This window comes from Pongo pygmaeus, chromosome 16 (assembly GCF_028885625.2).
Source record: "Pongo pygmaeus isolate AG05252 chromosome 16, NHGRI_mPonPyg2-v2.0_pri, whole genome shotgun sequence".
In the NCBI taxonomy this organism is placed as follows: Eukaryota; Metazoa; Chordata; class Mammalia; order Primates; family Hominidae; genus Pongo; species Pongo pygmaeus.
This window is the reverse complement of record NC_072389.2, coordinates 90,506,303-90,527,589: the sequence shown is the minus strand read 5'-3', so window position 1 is coordinate 90,527,589 and position 21,287 is coordinate 90,506,303. Positions and strand designations below refer to the sequence as shown.

Below are 21,287 nucleotides of genomic sequence, written 5' to 3'. Positions count from 1 at the left end.
GCTTTTAGCTGTTTCCTCTGGCATGTATACATTTCCATCATGCTAAGTACTATGTGAAATTCTTCAGTTTTAGATGTTCTCTATTGTCTTCCTGTTATGGTAGATAAGGAATTAGCTCTTTTATACCATCATTTTCTGTTTCCCTAAACTTATCTTCTTCATATAATTATGTTGACAGCAGTTGTGGAACTTTGGTTCTTGTCTTCTTAGTTTAAAAAAATTTAAACAAAAGACACATAGCAAAGGAGATAGAACAATTTATTGCAAAGGAAAAAGAATACTGTAAAAGTTAGGTGCAGAATAGACAGGACACCCTTAGAGAGAGAAGATTCAGCGTGGGCTTCTCGTGAGGATGAGACAGCAAAGACTGGTACCTAGGGCGACTCCCTTTCTGTAAGTCTTACATGATTATTCACGAGGAGGTAGGAAGAGGTGTTGCTCGTAAGCATGTTCTGGGTGGTCCTCTAGGAGCTGTACATGCTTGTTTATACATCATAAGTATCTGGGACCACAGGCGCGTGCCACCACACCCATGCTAATGAGACTTGCATCTTAAATCTCCACCCAGGGGTGTGTTTTTTTCTATTACAATGAGCAAAGGGTGAGTTTGAGGACAGGTAAAATCAAAATGCTCCTGCTGTCTACATGGGAATTCCCTACTGGAGATAGCTTTGCTTGAATGAACTTTAGAATGCTCATGCTGGGGCTTATTGTGTTGACTGTATGGTCCCGATGGTTGCTGTGTCCTGAGGACATGGTTACTTCCTTGACTCTTATTAATGATAGTTTTCTAAAACTATCCTGCTTCAGTTATATCATAATTTTTGCTTAAATCAACATTTACTGTTTACCTTATTATGCCTATGCAATATTATTCATAACTGAACATTGTAGCATACTATGCTTATATTTTTTTCTTTTGTTTCTCCTAAGGTTAGTACTTTCCATAGTTTTTCATTTGTTTCTTTTTTTTGTATCTGTTGCTAATTTTTCTTATACCTCCTAATAGCCTCTTAATACAATATTCTGCAAGGTCAATGACATCAGTAATCTGGCAGTTACTTTCCTTGGAGATATTCCTCTTGGAGCTCTCCATTCTTCTTTTATCTGAACTGCTAGCCTTTTAGGGCCTGATACACAGCTGTTATCCTGGGTCTTCCCTTTGCTTTTCTGTGGGTTTAATTCAGCTTCCTGGATCTCATGTCTTCCTTTCTTGGTTTATTTTTTTGCTTTATTGAACACTGCCCCAGTGGTTTCATCAGGTCCTGAAGATGGTGCAGTAGCAGAGGGCATGGTGATGGCAAGGTCTGGACCTTGCTCTCCCTTGAGTCCCTCTGGTCTAATGTGCCTTCGTTTCTCTCTGCATCTGGTACAGTTACCATCTTCTAGATTTGCTTTACCTCTCTTCTGTGGTAACTTTCCTGCTTTTTGTATTCTACATTTTTTTCTTTCTTGATTTACATTCCTGTTTTGGTAGCTTTCTAGAAAGAGTGCATGGGAAATAGATGTTGGATTCCTTGTGTCTGAAAATGTTTTTGTTTGTTTGTTGGTTTGGTTGGTTTGTTTTTTGAGGCAAGGTTTCCTCTGTCACCCAAGCTGGAGTGCAGTGGCATGATCACAGATCACTGCAGCCTCAGCCTCCCCAGCTCAGGTGATCCTTCTGCCTCAGCCTCCTGAGTAGCTGGGACCACAGGCGTGTGCCACCACACCCAACTTATTTTGTGTGTGTGTGTGTGTATGTGTGTGTGTGTGATAGAGACTAAGTCCTACTATGTTGACAGGCTGGTCTCAAACTCCTAGGCTCAAGCAATCCTCCCACCTTGGCCTCCCAAAGTGCTGGGATTATAGTAGGCATGAGTCACTGTGCCCGGCCTCTTTTTTTCTACTTTCCTTTTTCTTGGGAATTTGGCTGGGTATAGAATTATAAGCTGAAAATAATTTTCCTTCAGAATTTTAGACATTGTTCCATTATCATTTTGCTTTCAATGTTGCTTTTCAGAGTGAGAAGACAGTTTGATCCTAATTCCTTGCATGTCAACAGTTTTTCTCTCTGGAAGCTTGTAAGAGTGTTCTGGTATTTCATAATGATGTATTTCGATATGGGTCTCTTCACTCTGGAACATGCTTAGATGCTCTCAGTTGGAAACGGAGAGCCTTTAGTTCTGGGAAATTGGATTTTATCTTCCTGTTTTCTGTCATCTTACTTTACGAACTCCTGTTTGGATAGCTGTTCCCCTGGACATGGACTTTTATTTTCTTATCCTTTATTCCCCTTTCATCTATTTGTCTTTTGTTCTACTTTCTGGGAGAGTTCCTCAGTTTTATCTTTCAACTCTTCTACTGAATTTTAATTTCCAAGGGTTTTAATTTTTGTCATTTTCTGTAGCATCCTGCACTTTTCATGAATGTAGTATCTTTTCTTAGCTCTCTGAGATGCTTATTAATGATAGTTTTCTAAAAGTTTCCTTTTCCTTGCATAGTTTTTCTTCTGTCTTGCTTTTTCTCTGTTTAATTTAATTTTGTCATTAATCTTCGATTACAGGCTTTCCTTCCATATCCAGAAATCTTTGGCTGTCAGATAATGAGCAAGAGTAGGAGACTTAAAAGCTGATCAGAGGTTCTGAGCAAGGAGGAGGGACCTGAAAACTTGGCTGTTTACTGTAGGGTGACCTAGGTAGCCACTGTTGGGAACTGCCAGGTAAGTTTCTTTAGTTCCTTCCTCTTGAACTTGCTAGGTTTCCTAGGGAAAGGTTTTCTGGGAGTTATGCAGATAGATCAGAGGGTTGGGTGGGCTCTCAGCATAAGACATTTATTTTATGATATATGGTTATTACATTTTTCTATTTTTCATAGAATAGTCATGCCCTCAGTTATGCTGGCTTACTCTCAGGGCAGACTTTTACATTTCCAAATAATAAACTTCACCTTTGGCTGTGGTGGGGAAGGAGCAGTCATCCAGTGAGATAGAATGGGTGAAGGGTTCCAGAGATTTATTTTTTAAGCACCTTTTAACCTTTCCTCCTTCCTCTTTCTCCCAGTTCCAGAGGTACCAAATTGCCAATTCTTAGGCCCTTTGGGGATTTTCTGGTGTCGAAAGGATAGTTCTCAGTTTTCTCCACTGCTAGCTTAGGGTTGAGCTGTCTTGAGTCTGCTAAGTCAGTTTCCACCTGTCCATCTGCTTTCTAACTTTCAAAATTTTGTTGCTCCTATTACTCTCCTTGTCTGTTCACCTCATCTTTGTGCTTTTACATATGTTGATTAAAAAGTCTTTTCAGGGCAGTTTAGTGAGCTTGAGGGAGAGTGTGAAGATAGATGGCATGTTCATTCTGCCTTTTTACCTAGAAGCCTACTCTTTTTCTGCCTGGCAAATTCCTTCTCATCTTTCAAGGGGCTTGCCCTCTGGGAGGTCATCTCCAGTGTTTCCGGGAGAGCTCTTGCTCCATCCTCCACCACATAGTTTTTCTGTTTATACATCTCTCTCTCTAACAAGATCGTGACATCTACAAGGACAGGGCATACACCTGACACATCATGCCTCTCCAGAGCTGGCACAAAGATGCTCAGTACATCAGATGACCACAGTGAAGCTTGACTGTGCTGATGACAAAACCAGTACCTTTTCCACTTTCCATATTGCCTGTTCATTTCAGCTGCAGCTTTGGTACCTTGGTAACGGCGGCTGCAGTGGGGACCTGGGACCACTTGAGAGATGCAGGTGTCAGGGATGGCTCTCCCTCCTCTCCTTTTCCATTCTGTTCTTTGTAGCCATGGAGTTTAAGAGCAATGTGGAGATGTCAGACATGAGTCTGGCTTATAGAATCATGGGGTATTTTATCAAATACTCCCAGTGTCATCATGGAAGTAAGCTGTTCCCTGTTTCAAGCCCAATCCAAAGGAGGAAGCTTTTCTGCCATATCTCATGATGCCTAGGCAGGGCTGCTCAGACATTTATTTTATGATATATGGTTATATATCATACAACCTACCTACTGTGTATATCATAGCACTTAACTGTGCTGAGACCTACAATGCTACCAATGGAGTCTGTAAGGTTTCTGGGGCTCTGGCTATCTCTGATATCCATACCTTAGTCCACTGTTGATCTTCTCCTTTCCTGCCCCCACTCATCCTCACATACATTCAGAATCTCAGCTTACCTGAGTTTTGTGTAGCACATTAGGAAAGAGGTCTCTATGATCACCATAGTACACCTCAAACAAGCCTTTTCTAATTAGCAAGGAGAAAATGCAGGCTGTAGGAGAGGGAAAGGAAGGAGAGGAGGGGCAATGCAGAAGGTTCTGCAAACTAAAGAGTCAGGGTTAGACACGGGAGCTCTCTAGTCTGGAGAGGTGGAAGGTGGATGGATCTCTGGCTGAGGCTGGCCTCTGTGTGAGGCTGCTCTTCTGCTCTTGGCTTGTCTCCAGAGTGACCACACGTGCACTCTTCCTTCCTCACTGCTGATAGCATTTCCTAAACACGGCTAGGATGAGTCAGCCCACCAGGGCCCTGTCAGGCAGAGGTGATGCTTTCCTGGTGGTCAGAACTTAGTCCAGGTGAGGGAGAGTCATCTGCGCCAGTGCTCCTGCTGGCTGACCTGTGATGGAAGTCCTTGGGGTCACGGAGAAGACAGGCAAGGCCCTGGGGTTCTTCCAACTCACAGTAGGCTTATGGGAAGATAGTGGGCCTCCGCTAGCTCCTGTCTCCCCCAGGGACCCCTCTGGCCAGAGTGCTACTGTCTTCCTTGAGGCAGCCTACTGTCTCCAGTGCAGGGGCTTCCCTCCTCCACTCTCCTCAGCTCTGTTGTAGATTCTATGTTTTGTGTGTGTGTGTGTGTGTGTGTGTGTGTGTGTTTGCATGTGGGTGCACATGTTCATATTGGGCTGGAAGGAGGAAGCATCAACAGTGGGCAGGTTGCACAAAGGGATTGAGTCTTCTGAAACAGGACCATGTTCCTGAAGAAACTTTTTTTAGAGAAGTAAGTCTAATATAATGACTGTTGAAAGCAAAAACTTATATATTGGTCCCAGAAACCCCAGTGGAAAGAGTACTGGAGAAAGGAAAAGGAAACCTAGGGCTTTGCCATTTGCCAGCTGTGTGACCCTGGGTGTTACTTAGCTTCTTTGAGCCTCATTTTCCTTTTGTGTAAAATAGGAATTAAAATACCAGCCTGTGTTATAAAAGAGAGAGATTTGAATTCTGGCTCTCTACTTGCTAGCTAGATAACTTTGGACAAGAGCTGTAATTTCATGAGCTGGGATTTCCTTGTCCTTAAATTGGAGATTAGTAGCAGAGTACATTCCTCATAGGATTTTTGTGAGGATTAGATGAGATAATACATGAGAAGTATTCAGCTTAGTATCTGGCACATAGTAAGTCTTCATTAATGTTAGCAATCGTTTGCACAGGAGTGTTCTGAGGGTCAAATGAAATTCTATGTATTTGAAAGCTTTTTGAAAACTTTAAATTTCCATTCATTATTCTTTTGAATCAGAGCTTCTGTGAACTGGGAATGGTTGAGACAAGGCTGCAAGTTTCCAAGCCGGGTTCTTGAGTCAGGTCTGCTGGCTGTGAAACAGAGGTCACAGGGTGTGAAGGGGCTAAGGGAAGGCCACAGGCTCAAGTGCCGCCGTGGGCTGTCCTGGCCAGGGCCGGAAGTGTGTGCACACCTGCCTGTGGACATGCACAAATGCACAGCTGGGAGTGAAGGACCTGGAGCCCTCCTGCTTTTATGCATTTTAGGATATAGTTCACATTATTCAGGGCTCAAGGCAATGTGTTCTCCCAAATAAATTAGCTTCCAAAGCTCATTGTGGCTATGAAGCCCTAAACTGTCGGGTTGGCCCCCACTGTGTAGAGGCAGCACCGGAGGGTGGCATGGAGGCTGAGGCCCCAGCCCTGGGGCTGTGGGGTCCATTCAGCTCCTCCCTCCTTGCCCCGCCCCTGCCCTCTTGCCCAAGCATTTGACTGGACTCAGATGCCCTGGAGACTGAGGCTGTGCTGGGCAGGTCATGGGGCAGGGAGGCTCTGAGCTGGGCCCTTGTAGGGATGAGATCATCTCACAGGATGGTGAGGACACCTGTGCTGGCTCTGGTCACACACACACGGTGATGTAACCAGGGGGTTTAGCTCACAGTGGAAACATGGGGCTCGCTTTACAGCCAGGGCTGCCCAGAGTTTGTTCCTGGCCGACGCTGCTGCAGCCTCGCCTCCCCTGCTCCCTGCTCCTGTACACAGTTCCCCAGCATGCCCTTTGCTTGTCACCCTCCCCCTGTCATGTTGGGGTTCCCTTGTCAGGCATGCCCTTCCCATCCACCTTGTGTGTTCACCCTACTTACTCACTTACTTATCGTCCCACAGATTTATTTTAAGTAATTACCACACCACAGTGTCAGGCACTGTCTTAGGTGGTGGGGACATAGCAGTGAACAAGATACAGTTTCTACCCACGTGGGACCTAAGTCTAGCAGGAGAGATAGGCAAGGAAATAGTCAATGACAGTATTGTGATTAGTGCTGTGAAGGGGAAGTGCAGGTGACGTGAGAGCTGACGGGAAACGGGAGATCAGAGGGACTGAACCTATCTTTCCTGAAATTCTGCCCACCCTCCAAGTTGAGTTCAAGTGCCACTCACTACAAAAGCCTTTCCTGAGTCCCTAGCCAGAGGTGATTGCTCCCTTCTCTGCAGCCCTAAGCACTTAGTTCATTGCTTCATTTATTCATCTATAAATATTTAATGAGTGTTGATTCCATACCAGGGACTATTCTAGGAACTGGGGACACAGCAGTGAATAACACAGATAAGTCCCTGCTGTCATGGAGCTGATATTTGTCATGGAAAGGATGGACGTAAACCAACACACTCCTAAGTGTATAATATGTCAGGTAGCAATGTGTTCTATGAAGAAAAATAGACATAGTAAGAGGAATAGCAAGTGCCTGGGAGACAGCGTTGCTGCTTTACACGGGGTGGAAGGGAAGGCCTCTCTAGGGAAGTAACAGAGCCCTGCAGGAGTCAAAGCATGGTGCTCCTCTGGTGTGTGAGGCAAGCCAGCAGGACCACATGGGTAGGTGCAGCAAGGTGGGGGAGAGTGGAGGGAGGTGGGGCCAGCATGGCCACAGGGCCCAGATCATGAGGGCTGCGTGAAATGGAGCTAATTGGGGTGTTTTGAGCAAAGGGGCACCATGATCTGACATTATTTTAAAAGGATCACTCTGTCTTTTCTGCTGAGAATGGGCTGAATAGAGCCAAGCAGCGAGATCAGTGAGAAGGTTATTATAGAAATTGAGGTGTGAGATGATGGGAATGTGGACCAGGCTGTTGGTGGGGAATGGCAAGGAGTGATCAGATTCTAGATATATTCTAAGGGAGGCCAGCAAGATTGCCTGATGGAGTAGAGATGAGGCAAGTAAAGGAATACAGCATTGCCTCCAGGTCTTGGCCTGAGCCAAATATAGGGATGAAGTTGCTATTTACTGAGATTTGTGGGAAATGGCTTGGAGGGCGGACTAAGGAGCTTGGATGGGACATGGTAAGCTTGATACCTCTTAGACCTTCAAGTGGAAATGCCAGATATGCAGTCAGAAATAACGACCAGGGTAGAAGACTGGGCTGGAGATAGAAATTTGGGAGTCCATGAGCATACATATATTTGAAAGCCACAGGACAGAATTAGGACCTCCTGGGTTGTGAGTATGGATAGAGAATGGAAAATGGTTCTGGGGCCTGAGCTTTGGGGCAGGTCTAGGTGGGAGGGGAGGACTGATGAAGAGCTCAGGAAAAGTGGCCAGTGAAGTAGGAGGAGCAGCCAGAAAGAGCAGTGTCCTAGAAGCAAGTGAAGCAAAGGTTTCAGGAAGTGGGGTTGGTGCTGCTGATGGGTTAGGCAGATGGGCATAGGAATTGGATTTGGCAATGTACAAGTCATGGGTGACTTTGACAAGAGCAATTCTGGTGCAAGAGAGGCTATAAAGTCTGATTTGAGGAAGGAAAATGAAGATAGTGAGTACAGGCAGCTCTTTCAGAGAATTTTTCTGTAAAGCAGAGAGCAGAGAAATGAGAGCAGGGGCTGGAGGAGGCTGTGGGGTCAAAGGAAGTTCTTTTTAAGGAAGGACACAGTAGAGCAGGCTTGTACGCTGATGAGAAAGATGTAACAGAGAGGAAAAGTTTGATGATGCAGGAGCGAGCAGGAATAATTGCTGGAGAAATGTCCTTGATTAGGCACGAGCAGGTGGGATCCAGTGAGGGGCCGCTTTACTTAGGAGCGTGGTGCATCCGTAGGCAGTAGGAAAGGCAGAGCGCCTGTGCAGATGCTAAGTGCATTGCTGCCTTGTGCGGGTGCATGCCATGTCTCACCTTTTCTATCTCACAATAAGCTCCTGGAGAGCGGAGACCGTGTCTTATGTGCTTCTGTGCCCTCATAACCCTAACTTGCCAGTCATATGTACTTAATATATATCTTTGAGTGAACGTATGTTAGCAGTCTCATATTGAGCAAGTAACGCAGATCAGTCAGCTTAAGAAATGAAGCAGGATTCATTGGTAAGTCCAGAGGGGCTTCTTATGGAATTGACAAGAGGAGGGTAGCTGTGCCCAGGCAAGGAATGGAACTCGTACTTGGAAGCATCTTGGAACTCTCTCTGTCTTCCACTTCTTATTCAATCCTGAACATCAACTTCCTTTTTCCATCTCTCACTGTGGTGTTTGCTTCTCAGTCCATGTGGCAGAACATGGCTGCTCTACCCTTTTGAAGCTAAATTTTTCAGATACAATGGTAGACTGTCTCTAGGTCCTAATTCCCAAATACTTGGTCAAAGAGTTAGCTAGATTAGCTGATCTGGTGTCCGTTACTGGACCAATCCACTATGGCCAGAGAGGTAAGGGATACATGACAGTAACAGCTGGGAGCTCCTCCTGTGGGTGGGCTGGAAGTGCCCAGAGAAGGGGCTGGGCAGACACCTCAGTCGGTGTCACTGCAGTGACAGGGTGGGTAGGAAGGTGTAGATGTGTGGACAGATGGATGATAGGTAAATGAATGAATGGGTGGACAGATAGATGCTTTAGCCATGTTTTCAAATAATCCTAACAGCTCAGGAACCTGAAATGAAAGGAGGAGGGCTCTTGGAAGAGATGACTATGGTGGGACATGAGGGAGGAGACCTCTGAGGATAGAGCCCTTACTGCAGTTGAGGAAGTAGAACGGGCCACTATAGAAGGAAGCTTATTCCCAGTAGCCAAGGATTTCTGGAAACTCCTTGTCTCCCTTCCCATTAGGAAGCTAGAAAGTTTCTCCTCCATATTTTCCTTTCTATTGCTGAAGGGGAATTGTTTTCAGTTTTGACAGGGACTAGCTTCTAAAAATAAGCTGAGCTATCATACAGTGGCTCGGTTCTTCCAGCAAGCCTGGGGCAGGTGGTCCTGTCCAGTCTCTTCAGGTGGTCTGGGAAGCCACAGCCTCGTGTTCTCTCCTTCCATTATTATTATTATTATTATTATTATTATTATTATTATTATTATTGAGATGGAGTCTCACTCTGTCGCCTAGGCTAGAGTGCAGGGGCAAGATCTTGGTTCACTGCAACCTCCGCCTCCTGGGTTCAAGTGATTCTCCTGCCTCAGCCTCCCAAGCAGCTGGGATTACAGGAGCCCACCACCACGCCCGGGTAATTTTTTTGTAGTTTTAGTAGAGACTGGGTTTCACCATGTTGGCCAGGCTGGTCTCAAACTCCTGACTTCAGGTGATCTACGTGCCTCAGCCTCCCAAAGTGCTGGGATTACAGGCATGAGCCATCGTGGCTGGCCTCTTCCCATTATTTTGGAACTGGCCTTGCTCAACCCAATCTCCTGCTTCTTTCTCAGGATACCCAGAGCCAGAGGTGACCTGGTACAAGGATGATACAGAGCTGGACCGCTACTGTGGCTTGCCAAAATATGAGATCACTCATCAGGGCAACCGCCACACACTGCAGCTGTACAGGTGAGGGAGAAGGGCCTGTTTTGCTCTCTCTGCCCTCCTGAGGGCCCTTTGGCTGGGGTTCTGCCCTCAGAAATGGAGCAGTCTGGATGGAGATGCCCAGGCACTCTCTGGGGATGGAGGGCGGGATTCTGCTGTGTGGTTGAACCACCTGGTGAACCACATCTGCCTTCCAGTGTCTGGGAGCTCCTAAGGCCAGAGTGGGAGTATTCCTGACAGTCAAAGAGCTGGTGCAGCCAGCAGAAGTCCTGACCTACAGAAATATTTTCCATGAGGTCAGCGGCCAAAAAAAGCAACTGTATCACCATGACTTCACGAGGGGCTGTGTTGGTCACCTGCTTCTGAAGGGAGCTCTCCTGGGCCCCAAGTCTAATCCCTCCTGGGACAGTATGGCCTTGGTCAGCCGCCACCTTTTTGCCAGCCTCAGTTCCCTCAGCTGTAATGGAGGGTGTTGTATGTTGTGACGTGTGAGATGGGGCGTGGCACACGGCAGGGCTTGCCGTAGGGAGGGGGAGGCATGCCCGGCTCTGAACGGCTCTGGCTGGGGGGTGTGGGGGCTCTCACCTCCCAGGAGGGGAGAGGTGGCACCTCCCGCTCCTACCTCTAGGTGTCGAGAAGAAGATGCCGCCATCTACCAGGCCTCTGCCCAGAACAGCAAGGGCATTGTGTCCTGCTCAGGGGTCCTGGAGGTGGGCACCATGACCGAGTACAAGATCCACCAGCGCTGGTTCGCCAAGTTGAAGCGCAAGGCTGCGGCAAAGCTGCGCGAGATCGAGCAGAGCTGGAAGCACGAGAAGGCGGCGCCGGGGGAGGCCGACACGCTGCGCAAGCTCAGCCCCGACCGCTTCCAGCGAAAGCGGCGATTGAGCGGGGCTGAAGCGCCGGGCCCCTCGGTCCCTACCAGGGAGCCTGAGGGTGGGACCCTGGCGGCTTGGCAGGAGGGAGAGACTGAGCCTGCTCAGCACTCAGGTTTGGGCCTGATCAACAGTTTTGCTTCTGGAGAAGTGACCACCAACGGGGAGGCTGCCTCCGAGAATGGGGAGGACGAAGAGCATGGCTTGCTGACATACATCTGTGACGCCATGGAGCTGGGGCCTCAGAGAGCCCTGAAAAAGGAGAGTGGGGCCAAGAAGAAAAAGAAAGATGAGGAATCCAAGCAAGGCCTGCGGAAGCCAGAGTTAGAGAAGGCAGCCCGAAGCCGCCGTTCTTCAGAAAACTGCATCCCCAGCTCAGACGAGCCTGACTCCTGTGGGACTCAGAGGCCCGTGGGCGTGGAGCAGGTTCAGACCCAGCCCAGAGGCAGGGCTGCACGGGGGTCTGGGTCCTCTGGCACAGAGAGTACCAGGAAGCCAGCCTCTGCTGTGGGCACTCCAGACAAGGCCCAGAAGGCCCCTGCCCCGGCCCTGGCCCCTGGCCCAGGCCCAGGCCAGGAATTGTATTTCTCCTTGAAGGACATGTACCTGGAGAACACCCGGGCAGTCAGGCCTCTGGGGGAAGAGGGCCCCCAGACCCTGAGTGTCCGGGCGCCTGGAGAGAGTCCCAAGGGGAAGGCACCCCTCAGGGCTAGAAGCGAGGGGGTGCCTGGCGCTCCTGGCCAGCCCACACACTCCTTGACCCCCCAGCCGACTAGGCCTTTCAACAGAAAGAGATTTGCCCCTCCAAAGCCCAAAGGAGAGGCCACCACTGACAGCAAGCCCATTTCTTCTCTGAGTCAAGCTCCAGAATGCGGGGCCCAGAGCTTAGGAAAGGCCCCACCTCAGGCCTCTGTGCAGGTGCCGACACCCCCTGCCCGGCGGAGACATGGCACCCGGGACAGCCCGTTGCAGGGGCAAGCAGGCCACAGGACTCCAGGAGAGGTAAGTGTGGGTGTTGGGTGCCTGGAGGCCGCTCTGGGAAGCTGACCTCATGGAAACTCTTGCTGCAACTGCTGGGCAGCCAGTGAGCAGTGGGTTATTTATAGAAAGGGGTGGGGAGGGACTGGAGTGCCAGCTACAGGGACCACAGGCATGCCCTTCGCCCCAGCCAGTTTCCAGATGCCAGGCATGTGGGCAGCCTAGCCTGACTGTGACCCTCTTCTGGGAGTGTAGGAGTTCACAGCCAAGGGGACTGTGCCCCGGAGGGAGGTGGAAGAAGATAATGTTCTCTGGGGTGGGAAAGGGGGCCAGTGGAGAGCTTTCTGTGGGCTTTGCTGAGGCAACAGTGTTTCATGGGAGAGACGGAGGAGCAGGTGTGCGCTGTAGTGTTCAGCAGGTGGCAACTTGGCTGCTCATTCGATTTTTAACAAAGCTGAATGTCCAGGAAATGCTTTTTAAATCTGGGTTTATCTAAGGTTCTGGAGTCAGGCATACCTATATGCAAATCTGACTGCCTTAACATGGTGTGATCTAGAGCAAGTTGTAAAACTGGAATAATAATCGTAATAATACCTACTTCACAGGGCTGTTGTAAGAATCTGGTGCCCTCTAAGAACTAAGTAAGTGGCAGTTGGGATCAGATATGACTATGGTGGGAAACAGAGGCAAAGTGTTTTTACTTGATAACAGGAGTGCCATCATCTTCTAGGGAACAGGTAGCTGACAGAGAAAAGATTATGTTTTGTGTGGAGACAGGGGTAGTGGAGTGTCCACTCCCCAAAGAGGCAGATGGGTGGCAGCGTTAAGGAGCTTGAGGGGTGGGATTGAGACGGCAGGAAGGAAACAATTTGTCCCTTTTGGTTATTTCTTTATGTTTCAGGGGCTTGGGGGACATTATTTCACAGAGGTTTTGGGAGACAGAGTGTTTTATAGTGGGACAGAAAGAAGACAGTGTTTCTTATGAGTGGCAGAAGGAAAAGTATTTCAAGAGTGGGGCTGGGGTGGATAAAATAGGTAGAACATATTTACACTGAGACAAATACTGGTTATTTATTTGAAATCCCGATTTAACTGGGTGTCAGTATTTCTTTCTTTCTTTGGTTTTTTTGTTTGTTTGTTTGTTTTTTGAGATGGAGTTGCCCAGGCTGGAGTGCAGTACAGTGGTGCGATCTCAGCTCACTGCAGCTTCCAGCTCCCGGGTTCAAGCGATTCTTGTGTCTCAGCCTCCAAAGTAGTTGGAATTACAGGTGTGAGGCACCATGCTCAGCTAATTTTTATATTTTTAGTAGAGACGGGGTTTTGCTCTGTTGGCCAGGCTGATCTTGAACTCCTGACCTCAAGTGATCTGTCCACCTCAGCCTCCCAAAATGTTGGGATTACAGGTGTGAGCCGCCGTGCCCAGCCCACTATTCCTTTTTGCTAAATCTGATAACCTTAAGTGGAGACCGCCTCTGGTTTTGGTAAGAACTAAGATGAGACTGTTTCTTAGGATAGAGGAAGCAGGAGTTATAGATCAGGAATGGCTTCATGGGGGAACAGGAGGAAAGCAGTGTTTCCCAGGGATAGGGACAGAGGACAGGTGGTTTCTCAGAGCAGTGAAGGGAAGCACACAAGGTACAAGCTGATACAGCACCTGGCAGAGGGCAAAGGGGAAAGGATGCTTTGTGGAGAACAGGAGGGGCTTTCCCATGGAGAGAACTTTCATAGTGGGAAGGAGGGAAAGACTAGTTTTAAGGGTGACCATGGGAAATGGTTTTATTTCATGGGTGCTAAGGTTAGACTGTAGGAACAGTAGTTCAGAGGGCTTTGGAGTGGAACAAACCTCAAGGACCTCAAACCAGACTTTCTGGAACCTGTTCCTGACTCTTGCCCCCTCATGCCTGGTCTCATGTAGTTTTGGCCACTGGAATGGTAAGTTCACAGTGGCCCGGGGAAGGCTTTGTGGGGCCGCTGCACATGCCTGACAGCCCACAGGCTGGACAGCAGGGCCTTTTGGAAGAGATGGCTCTCATAGGCGCTCATAGCTCATTTAGGAAGGCACCAGGCTGGTGGCCAAGTTAGTGTGCAAATCTGGCTTCTCTTCCTAAGTGGTGAGGAACCCAATACCAGATGGTGGCATCCTTCTGGTAGGGCCAGAGGAGGAAGTACCAGCCCCCTCTTCCTTGCCTCCCAAAGGTAGGAGGAGGGGCTCAGGCAGTATGGTACCTGAGAGGTTGTCTGTGTTGGTTCCACTGCTCCTACAAAAACCTCATGGTTAGGCTGGGTGCGGTGGCTCATGCCTGTAATCCCAGCACTTTGGAAGGCCAAAACAGGTGGCTCACTTGAGGTTAGGAGTTTGAGACCAGCTTGGCCAACATGGTGAAACCCCATCTTTACTAAAAATACAAAAAATTAGCTGGGTGTAGTGGCACGTGCCTGTAACTCTGGCCACTTGGGTGGCTGAGGAAGGAGAATTGCTAGAACCTGGGAGGTAGAGGTTGCAGTGAACTGAGACTGCACCGCTGCACTCTAGCCTGGGGGACAGAGACTCTGTCTCAAAAAAAAAAAACAAAAAAAAAACAAAACCGAAAAACATACACACACACACACAGACACAGAATAAAGCCAAAAACCCTGTTTTTTTTTTTTTAGCTTAAAATAATTGTTAAATAGGTCATACATGTGAAACATGTGTTTAACATCTATGTACACTTTTAAGCTGTTGCTTTTTAGTGAACGAATTTGATTTTTTTTTTTTTTTTTTGATACAGGAACTTGCTTTATTTGTCACCCAGGCTGGAGTGCCATGGCACGATCATGGCTCACTGCAGCCTCAACCTCCTGGGCTCAAGTGATCCTCCTGCCTCAGCCTCCCAAGTTTCATGCCTGAGACTACAGGCATGTGCTGCCACGTCTAGCTGTTTTTTTTCTTTTAAAAAAATTTTTGTGTAGAGACAGGGTCTCATTATGTTGCCCAAGCTGCTCTCGAACTCCTGGCTCCAGTGACCCTCCCACCTTGGCCTCCCAAAGTGTTGCTATTACAGGCGTGAGCCACCATGCCTGGTCTGTTTTTTCATACTCTTATCCTGCCAAATTTTTTTGAAAAAAAAGTTATTTTTTTATTATAAAAAAAAGGTCATAGTAGAAAATATGGAGGAAACTCTAAAAACTTGAAGCAGAAAGTAAAGGCCAGGCACAGTGACGCCTATAATCCCAGCACTTTGGGAAGCTAAGGTGGGTGGATCACCAGAGGTCAGGAGTTCGAGACCAGCCTGGCCAACATGGTGAAACCCCATCTCTACTAAAAATATACAAACAAAATTTAGTTGGGGGTAGTGGTGGGCACCTGTAATCCCAGCTACTCGGGAGTCTGAGGCAGGAAAATCACTTGAACCCAGGAGGTAGAGGTTGCCGAGATTGTGCCATTGCACTCAGCCTGGGCAACAAGAGCAAAACTCCATCTCAAAAAAAAAAAAAAAAAAAAAAGAAAAAAGAAAGTAAAAATCCACCGTTATCTACCATCCAGAGATGACCATCACCCAAGAGATGAAGGGACATTGGTGTATCTACCAGTCTTTTTATGTGTATATGTAGTTTTTTACACTTTTTTTTTTTTTTTTGAGACCAAGTCTCACTCTGTCTCTAGAGTCTGCATTCCAGGCTGGAGTGCAGTGGCGTGGTCTCAGCTCACTGCAACCTCCACTTCCTGGGTTCAAGCGATTCTCCTGCCTCAGCCTCCTGAGTAGCTGGGATTAGAGGCGCCTGCCACCACGCCTGGCTAATTTTTTGCATTTTTAGTAAAGACGGGACTTCACCATGTTGGCCACGCTGGTCTCAAACTCCTGACCTAGGTGATCTGCCCGCCTCGGCCTCCCAAAGTGTTGTAGTTACAGGTGTGAGCCGCTGTGCTGGCCTTTTTAACCATTTAATATGCATTTTATTCTGATCGAGTTTTATATCCTGCTTTCTTTCTTTCTTTTTTTTTAGATGGAGTCTTGCTCTGTAGCCCAGGCTGGAGTACAGTGGCATGATCTCAGCTCACTGCAACCTCAAACTCCTGGGTTCAAGCGATTCTCCTGCCTCAGCCCCACAGTAGCTGGGATTATAGGCGCACACCACCATGCGTGGCTAATTTTTGTATTTTTAGTAGAGACGGGGTTTCACCGCTTTGGCCAGGCTGGTCTTGAACTCCTGGCCTCATGATCTGCCCACCTCAGCCTCCCAAAGTGCTAGGATTACAGGCGTGAGTATCCTGCTTTCTTCTCATCATTTCATGAGCATTTTCCATGGTTTCTAAAAAATCTTCAAAAAAACTTTATTTTTAATGGCTATATAAGATGGTACAGTATGAATATTTTAACCCTTTTTTCCATAGTTTTTATGCTTTCCTTCTCTAGTCTTAGATTAAGTAGTAATCTGTATTTTTGCTAATTTTTGTTGTTTGAATTCTTTCATTTGATTTTTAAATTAATCTGAAATTTATTTGGGTGTGTAATATAACATCAGTCTCTGGCTTGATTTTTGACTGATAAATAGGTAATTTTCCTCAACATTATTTGTGGAATATTCAAACCGTATCTATTATTTTGTTTTTCTTTCCTGATATACTAATTCTTATACATACTAGAGCCAATTTTAATTCCTACGTATACATCTGTCATAATCCATTCATCTGTGTGTTGATTTTTTACAAGACAATCTTGTTTGAATTTTTATAGGTTTGATTTCTGGCAGGGCAAGTTCTTCTCTTACACTCCTTTAAAATTTTTTCTTAACTATTATCTCTTTTTTATTCCTCTAGGAAAACCGTAGAATCATTGTTTGAAATTCTCCAAACTCCCAGATACCATTGTTTTTTACTTTATATTTTTTTGTTCACCATTTTTTAAATAGTCATGAATTACATTTAATAAGATTATAAAGCCTGTTAAATCCTTTCATGGATAACTAAAGGCATATTTGTATTTTGAATGGGCTTTTAGTAAAACTTTGGAAGAACCAATACCTTAATATTTAGCCTTCTCATTTGGAACCACAATCTCTATTTCCATGATCCAAATCTTCTTTCTCATCTATCTTTTGAAGTTCTGTTTTTTTCTTCATTTGAGCCCAGCATGTCTCTTGTTAGGGTTTGTTACTTTAAGGGTCCCTGTTTCTGGGATATGATGCCAGTGCCCTCTTACTCTGTCTTGATTTTCTTTCCTGGGAATAAGGGGTACCTCTGGAAGCTCGAGTCAGGCATCTCTCATGGGTGTGGATGAGGAACAGATGGTAGAGCTGGGGCCTCTTGAGTTGTTAAGAATGTCTGCTTCTCCTCCAGCCCAGGCATGCTGTTCACACAGCTCTCTCTCTGGGCAGGAGGCAGCTGATGAATGGAAACTGGCCTTCAATGCCCACGAAGTCTGCTTTTTAGTGCCCTAACCTGAGATCTTTTTTCTGGGACTGCCTCAGATCTCTGGAGCTGAGGTACATAGGGGAACATGGTAGAATGCCCCATCTGCCAAAATCCTTGGAGAGGACTGTGTAGGTGTGGGAGAGCCCTGCTGAATGCTTTGAGACCTAAGTGTCTCTTTTTGAGAAGCCTTGAAGGTCCTGAGGATGATCATCCCAAGGCGTGGGAACTCTCCTCTCACAATCAGGGGTCTTTAGTTTTCAGGGAGGACGTGAATATAAATATCTTTTGAGAGTTGTTGAATGGAGGGAGATTGAGGAGAGACATGATCCTTGCCTTGAGGAGTTATCTACTGAATTGAGGGGACTGGACTCACTAGAAAGAAGTGCAAAGAGGATGTGAATGATGGCAACAGAGGACTTCCAGAGAGGGAGAACGGTGTGGTCTGGAGTCACCAGGGAAGGCATCTAGAAAGAGGCCAGACTGGTTGGCATCATGTATAGATTGATCACGGGAAATGCCGTATTAAAAAACATTAATATAATTTTTAAAATATAAAAGATAATATTCCCAGTTAGAAAGGAATTAGCTGAAAGAGAAAAAGGAAGACATTCGGGGAAGGATGAATAGCATGAAACAAAGGTGAGATTGTGGGCTAGAGAGGGAATGCAAAACCAGCCTATCCTAATTTTGATGCCTAAATACATTGAAAGCTTTTCAACATTTTTTCTTCCTTTCTGTGTCTTGTGTACTGCTTTGGTTTGTTTAGCACCAATTGTAACATTATCTAAGGCCAGGAGTGACACAGAAAAGGAAGAGAACTAACAGTTATTCAATATCAGCTTCTAGTAGTGCTGGGTTAGATAATTCAACTACTGAGGACAACTAGAAAAGCTAGACAAAATATAAAAATATCTGCTTGAGTGCTGGGCGCAGCGGCTCACGCCTGTAATCCCAGCACTTTGGGAGGCGGAGGTGGGCGGATCACGAGGTCAGGAGATCGAGACCATCCTGGCTAACACAGTAAAACCCCGTCTCTACTAAAAACACAAAAAAATTAGCCGGGCGTGGTGGCAGGCACCTGTAGTCCCAGCTACTCCTGAGGCTGAGGCAGAATAGCATGAACCCGGGAGGCGGAGCTTACAGTGAGCCTAGATCGTGCCACTGCACTCCAGCCTGGGCGACAGAGTGAGACTCTGTCTCAAAAAATAAATAAATGAATAAATAAATAAAATATCTGCTTGAAGGCATTAGAGAGCTGACAAAGTGAAGAATTACTGGGCCAGGATCTGGGAGGATATAGAAATCTAGAATGGTAGTCCCAGCATTTGGCACAGCTTTTGTCCTGGGAGGTATCTTCTATGCCAGAAGAGGAGAATGACAGACTGAGCAATAGTTTAGATAGTCTCATGAGACTAAGGAGACAAAAATTAGAGCCCATGGTCTCAAGAGTGGGAGCCTTTGTAAGCCCCCTGGGTTTTGGGTTGGGACTCTGAAGGTTTGTACCCTAGGAGAAAGGGGAATCAAGTAAATTACTCTCACAGTATTGAGGTATTGATGAGCTCCAAGTGACATGGATAACTAAGAAATATCTCAATCCCTGAAATTAGAATTAGGTGGTTCAAGATACCTAGTGCCCTCAGGCACCTGGCAGAAGCAAACAAAAATCATATCTGGAGGATGACAGCATCATCTTAAGCCTCAAATTATTTTTAAAAAGTATTTCAAATATAATATTCAGCATGAAATGAAGATAAGTCCACAGAAGATAGAAATTGGCCCACAGGTTGCCGGGCATAGTGGCTCACGCTTGTAATCCCAGTACTTTAGGAGGCTGAGGTGGGCGGATCACTTGAAGCCAGGAGTTCGAGACCAGCCTGGCCAATGTGGTGAAACCCTGTCTCTACTAAAAATAGAAGAATTAGGCCAGGCATGGTGGCTCATGCCTGTAATCCCAGCACTTTGGGAGACTCAGGTGGGTGGATAACAAGCTCAGGAGTTCAAGACCAGTGTGGCCAAGATGGTGAAACCCTGTCTTACTAAAAATCCAAAAATTAGTTGGGCGTGGTGGCGGATGCCTGTAATCCCAGCTGTTCGGGAGGCTGAGGCAGAGAATTGCTTGAACCCGGGAGGCGGAGGTTGCAGTGAGCTGAGATCGCACCACTGCACTCCAGCCTGGGTGACAGAGTGAGGCTCCATCTCAAAAAAACCCAAAAAACAAAAAACAAAAATTAGCCAGGTGTGGTGGCGCATGCCTCTAATCTCAACTATTTGGGAGGCTGAGGCACGAGAATCACTTAAACCTGGGAAGCAGAGGTTGCAGTGAACTGAGATTGTGCTACTGCACTCCGGCCTCGGTGACAGAGTGAGATTCTGTCTCAAAAAACAAAAGAAAAGAAAAGAAAGAAATTGGCCCAGAGGTTTCCAACTTTTGGAATTATTAGACATGAATTATAAAATTAAAATTAGTTTACCTCCTTCATATATTGAAGGAGATAAGAAGACAAGATTGCAAATTTCACCAAATACTTAGAAACTATAAAAAGTGGAAAAGGCCGAGCGTGGTGGTTCGCGCCTGTAATCCCAGCACTTTGGGAGGCTGAGGCAGGTGGATCACCTGAGGTCAGGAGTTCGAGACTAGCCTGGCCAACATGGTGAAACCCCATCTCTACTAAAAATACAAAAATTAGCTGGGTGTGGTGATGCACATCTGTAATCCCAGCTACTCAGCAGGCTGAAGCAGGAGAATCGCTTGAACCCGAGAGGCGGAGGTTGCAGTGAGCTGGAATCACACCACTGCCCTCCAGCCTGGGCAACAGAGCGAGACTCTGTCTCAAAAAAAAAAAAAAAGGTGGAAAAGACTTGAAAATGAACCAATTGGAATTCCAGAACTGAAAAATACTATAACTAATATTATTTATTCTGGTTATGGCAGTTTTATTTCTGGATAAGATGGAGTAAATACACTTGATTCTGTATCTCCCACTGAATGCAGCCTAAAATTTAGGCAAAAGGTATAATACACCTACTTGACAACTTTGAAAAGCAAATAGTCGCAGACAGATTGGGGATGAAGACCAGAACTCAAAGTACCACTGAACCTACAGTGTTTACTTTTTTTTTTTTTTCCTTCTGGCATTTCCTGGCCTGCTCTTAATGCTGTCTGAAACCCAGATGCAAACATTAACTTGGGCGGAGAGAGTTCCAGAAGCCCTCTAGATCAGCCTTCAGGAATGGAAAAGAGATTTCTTGGCAGTGACAGTGGTAGCAACACAGGCCACAGGTGCCTAAAACTTTGAGAGAAGAGAATCTTCCCCTCTATTCAGGGGAGCTGTGATTCTAAGAGTGGGACAAGCCCCCGTTCCTTTTTTTTTTTTCTCCTGGGTCTCTTCCTTGGTCCAGATCACAGGCTCATGTGTGAAAATATGTGGCAGAGAGGGGTAAAGGAAGTTCCAGCTATTTGGCCAGAAGACTGAAAAAGGGGGCCCTATGGGGGAAACTATGGAGAGGGAAAAGCTTGGGAAAATGACCTCTGAGAATCATTAATGACCTCTGGGTTTATAAACTCTTTATAAATTTCTGGGCTCATTCCCAAGCTGTTCCTGCGTGGATCTGATTCTAAGAGCATATAAAAAACTTTGAGAATGAAATACTTGGGAGAATAAAAAACTTCAAGAATAAAAACACTAATGAACCATCATGTAAGTCCCACACTGGCCACTGGGTGGCACACACACTGGGCAGATCCAAATAGCGCTGCAGGTGGGGTGTGGTGGCTCATGCCTGTAATCCCAGCACTTTGGGAAGCTGAGGCAGGCAGATCACTTGAGGTCAGGAGTTTGAGACCAGCATGGCCAACATAGTGAAACACTTTCTCTACTAAAAATACAAAAAATTAGCCAGGCATGGTGGCACATGCCTGTAGTCCCACCTACTCGGGAGGCTGAGGTGGGAGAATTGCTTGAACCCAGGAACCTGGGAGGCAGAGGTTGCAGTGAGCTGAGATCATGCCATTGCACTCCAGCCTGGGTGACAGAGTAAAGCTTCGTCTCAAAAATAAAACAACAACAATAAAAAAAACCCAAATAGCATTGGA

At 46.5% G+C, this 21,287-nt stretch overlaps 1 protein-coding gene across 6 annotated transcripts in view; it reads left to right on the top strand.

Moving 5' to 3' along the window:
- The window catches only part of ALPK3 (alpha kinase 3), a 57,213-nt gene that overhangs the window by 11,750 nt on the left and 24,176 nt on the right, over window positions 1-21,287 (top strand). For 4 of the 6 annotated variants that reach the window (XM_054450972.2, XM_054450973.2, XM_054450975.1 and 1 more), the window contains 2 exons: window positions 9,853-9,970; window positions 10,575-11,823. In XM_054450972.2, coding sequence (XP_054306947.1) covers window positions 9,853-9,970; window positions 10,575-11,823 — 1,367 coding nt within the window. Of the gene's footprint in view, window positions 1-2,602; window positions 2,699-6,891; window positions 7,064-9,852; window positions 9,971-10,574; window positions 11,824-21,287 lie in introns of those variants that run through there. The other 2 variants (XM_063652876.1, XM_054450974.2) reach the window with 2 other exon arrangements.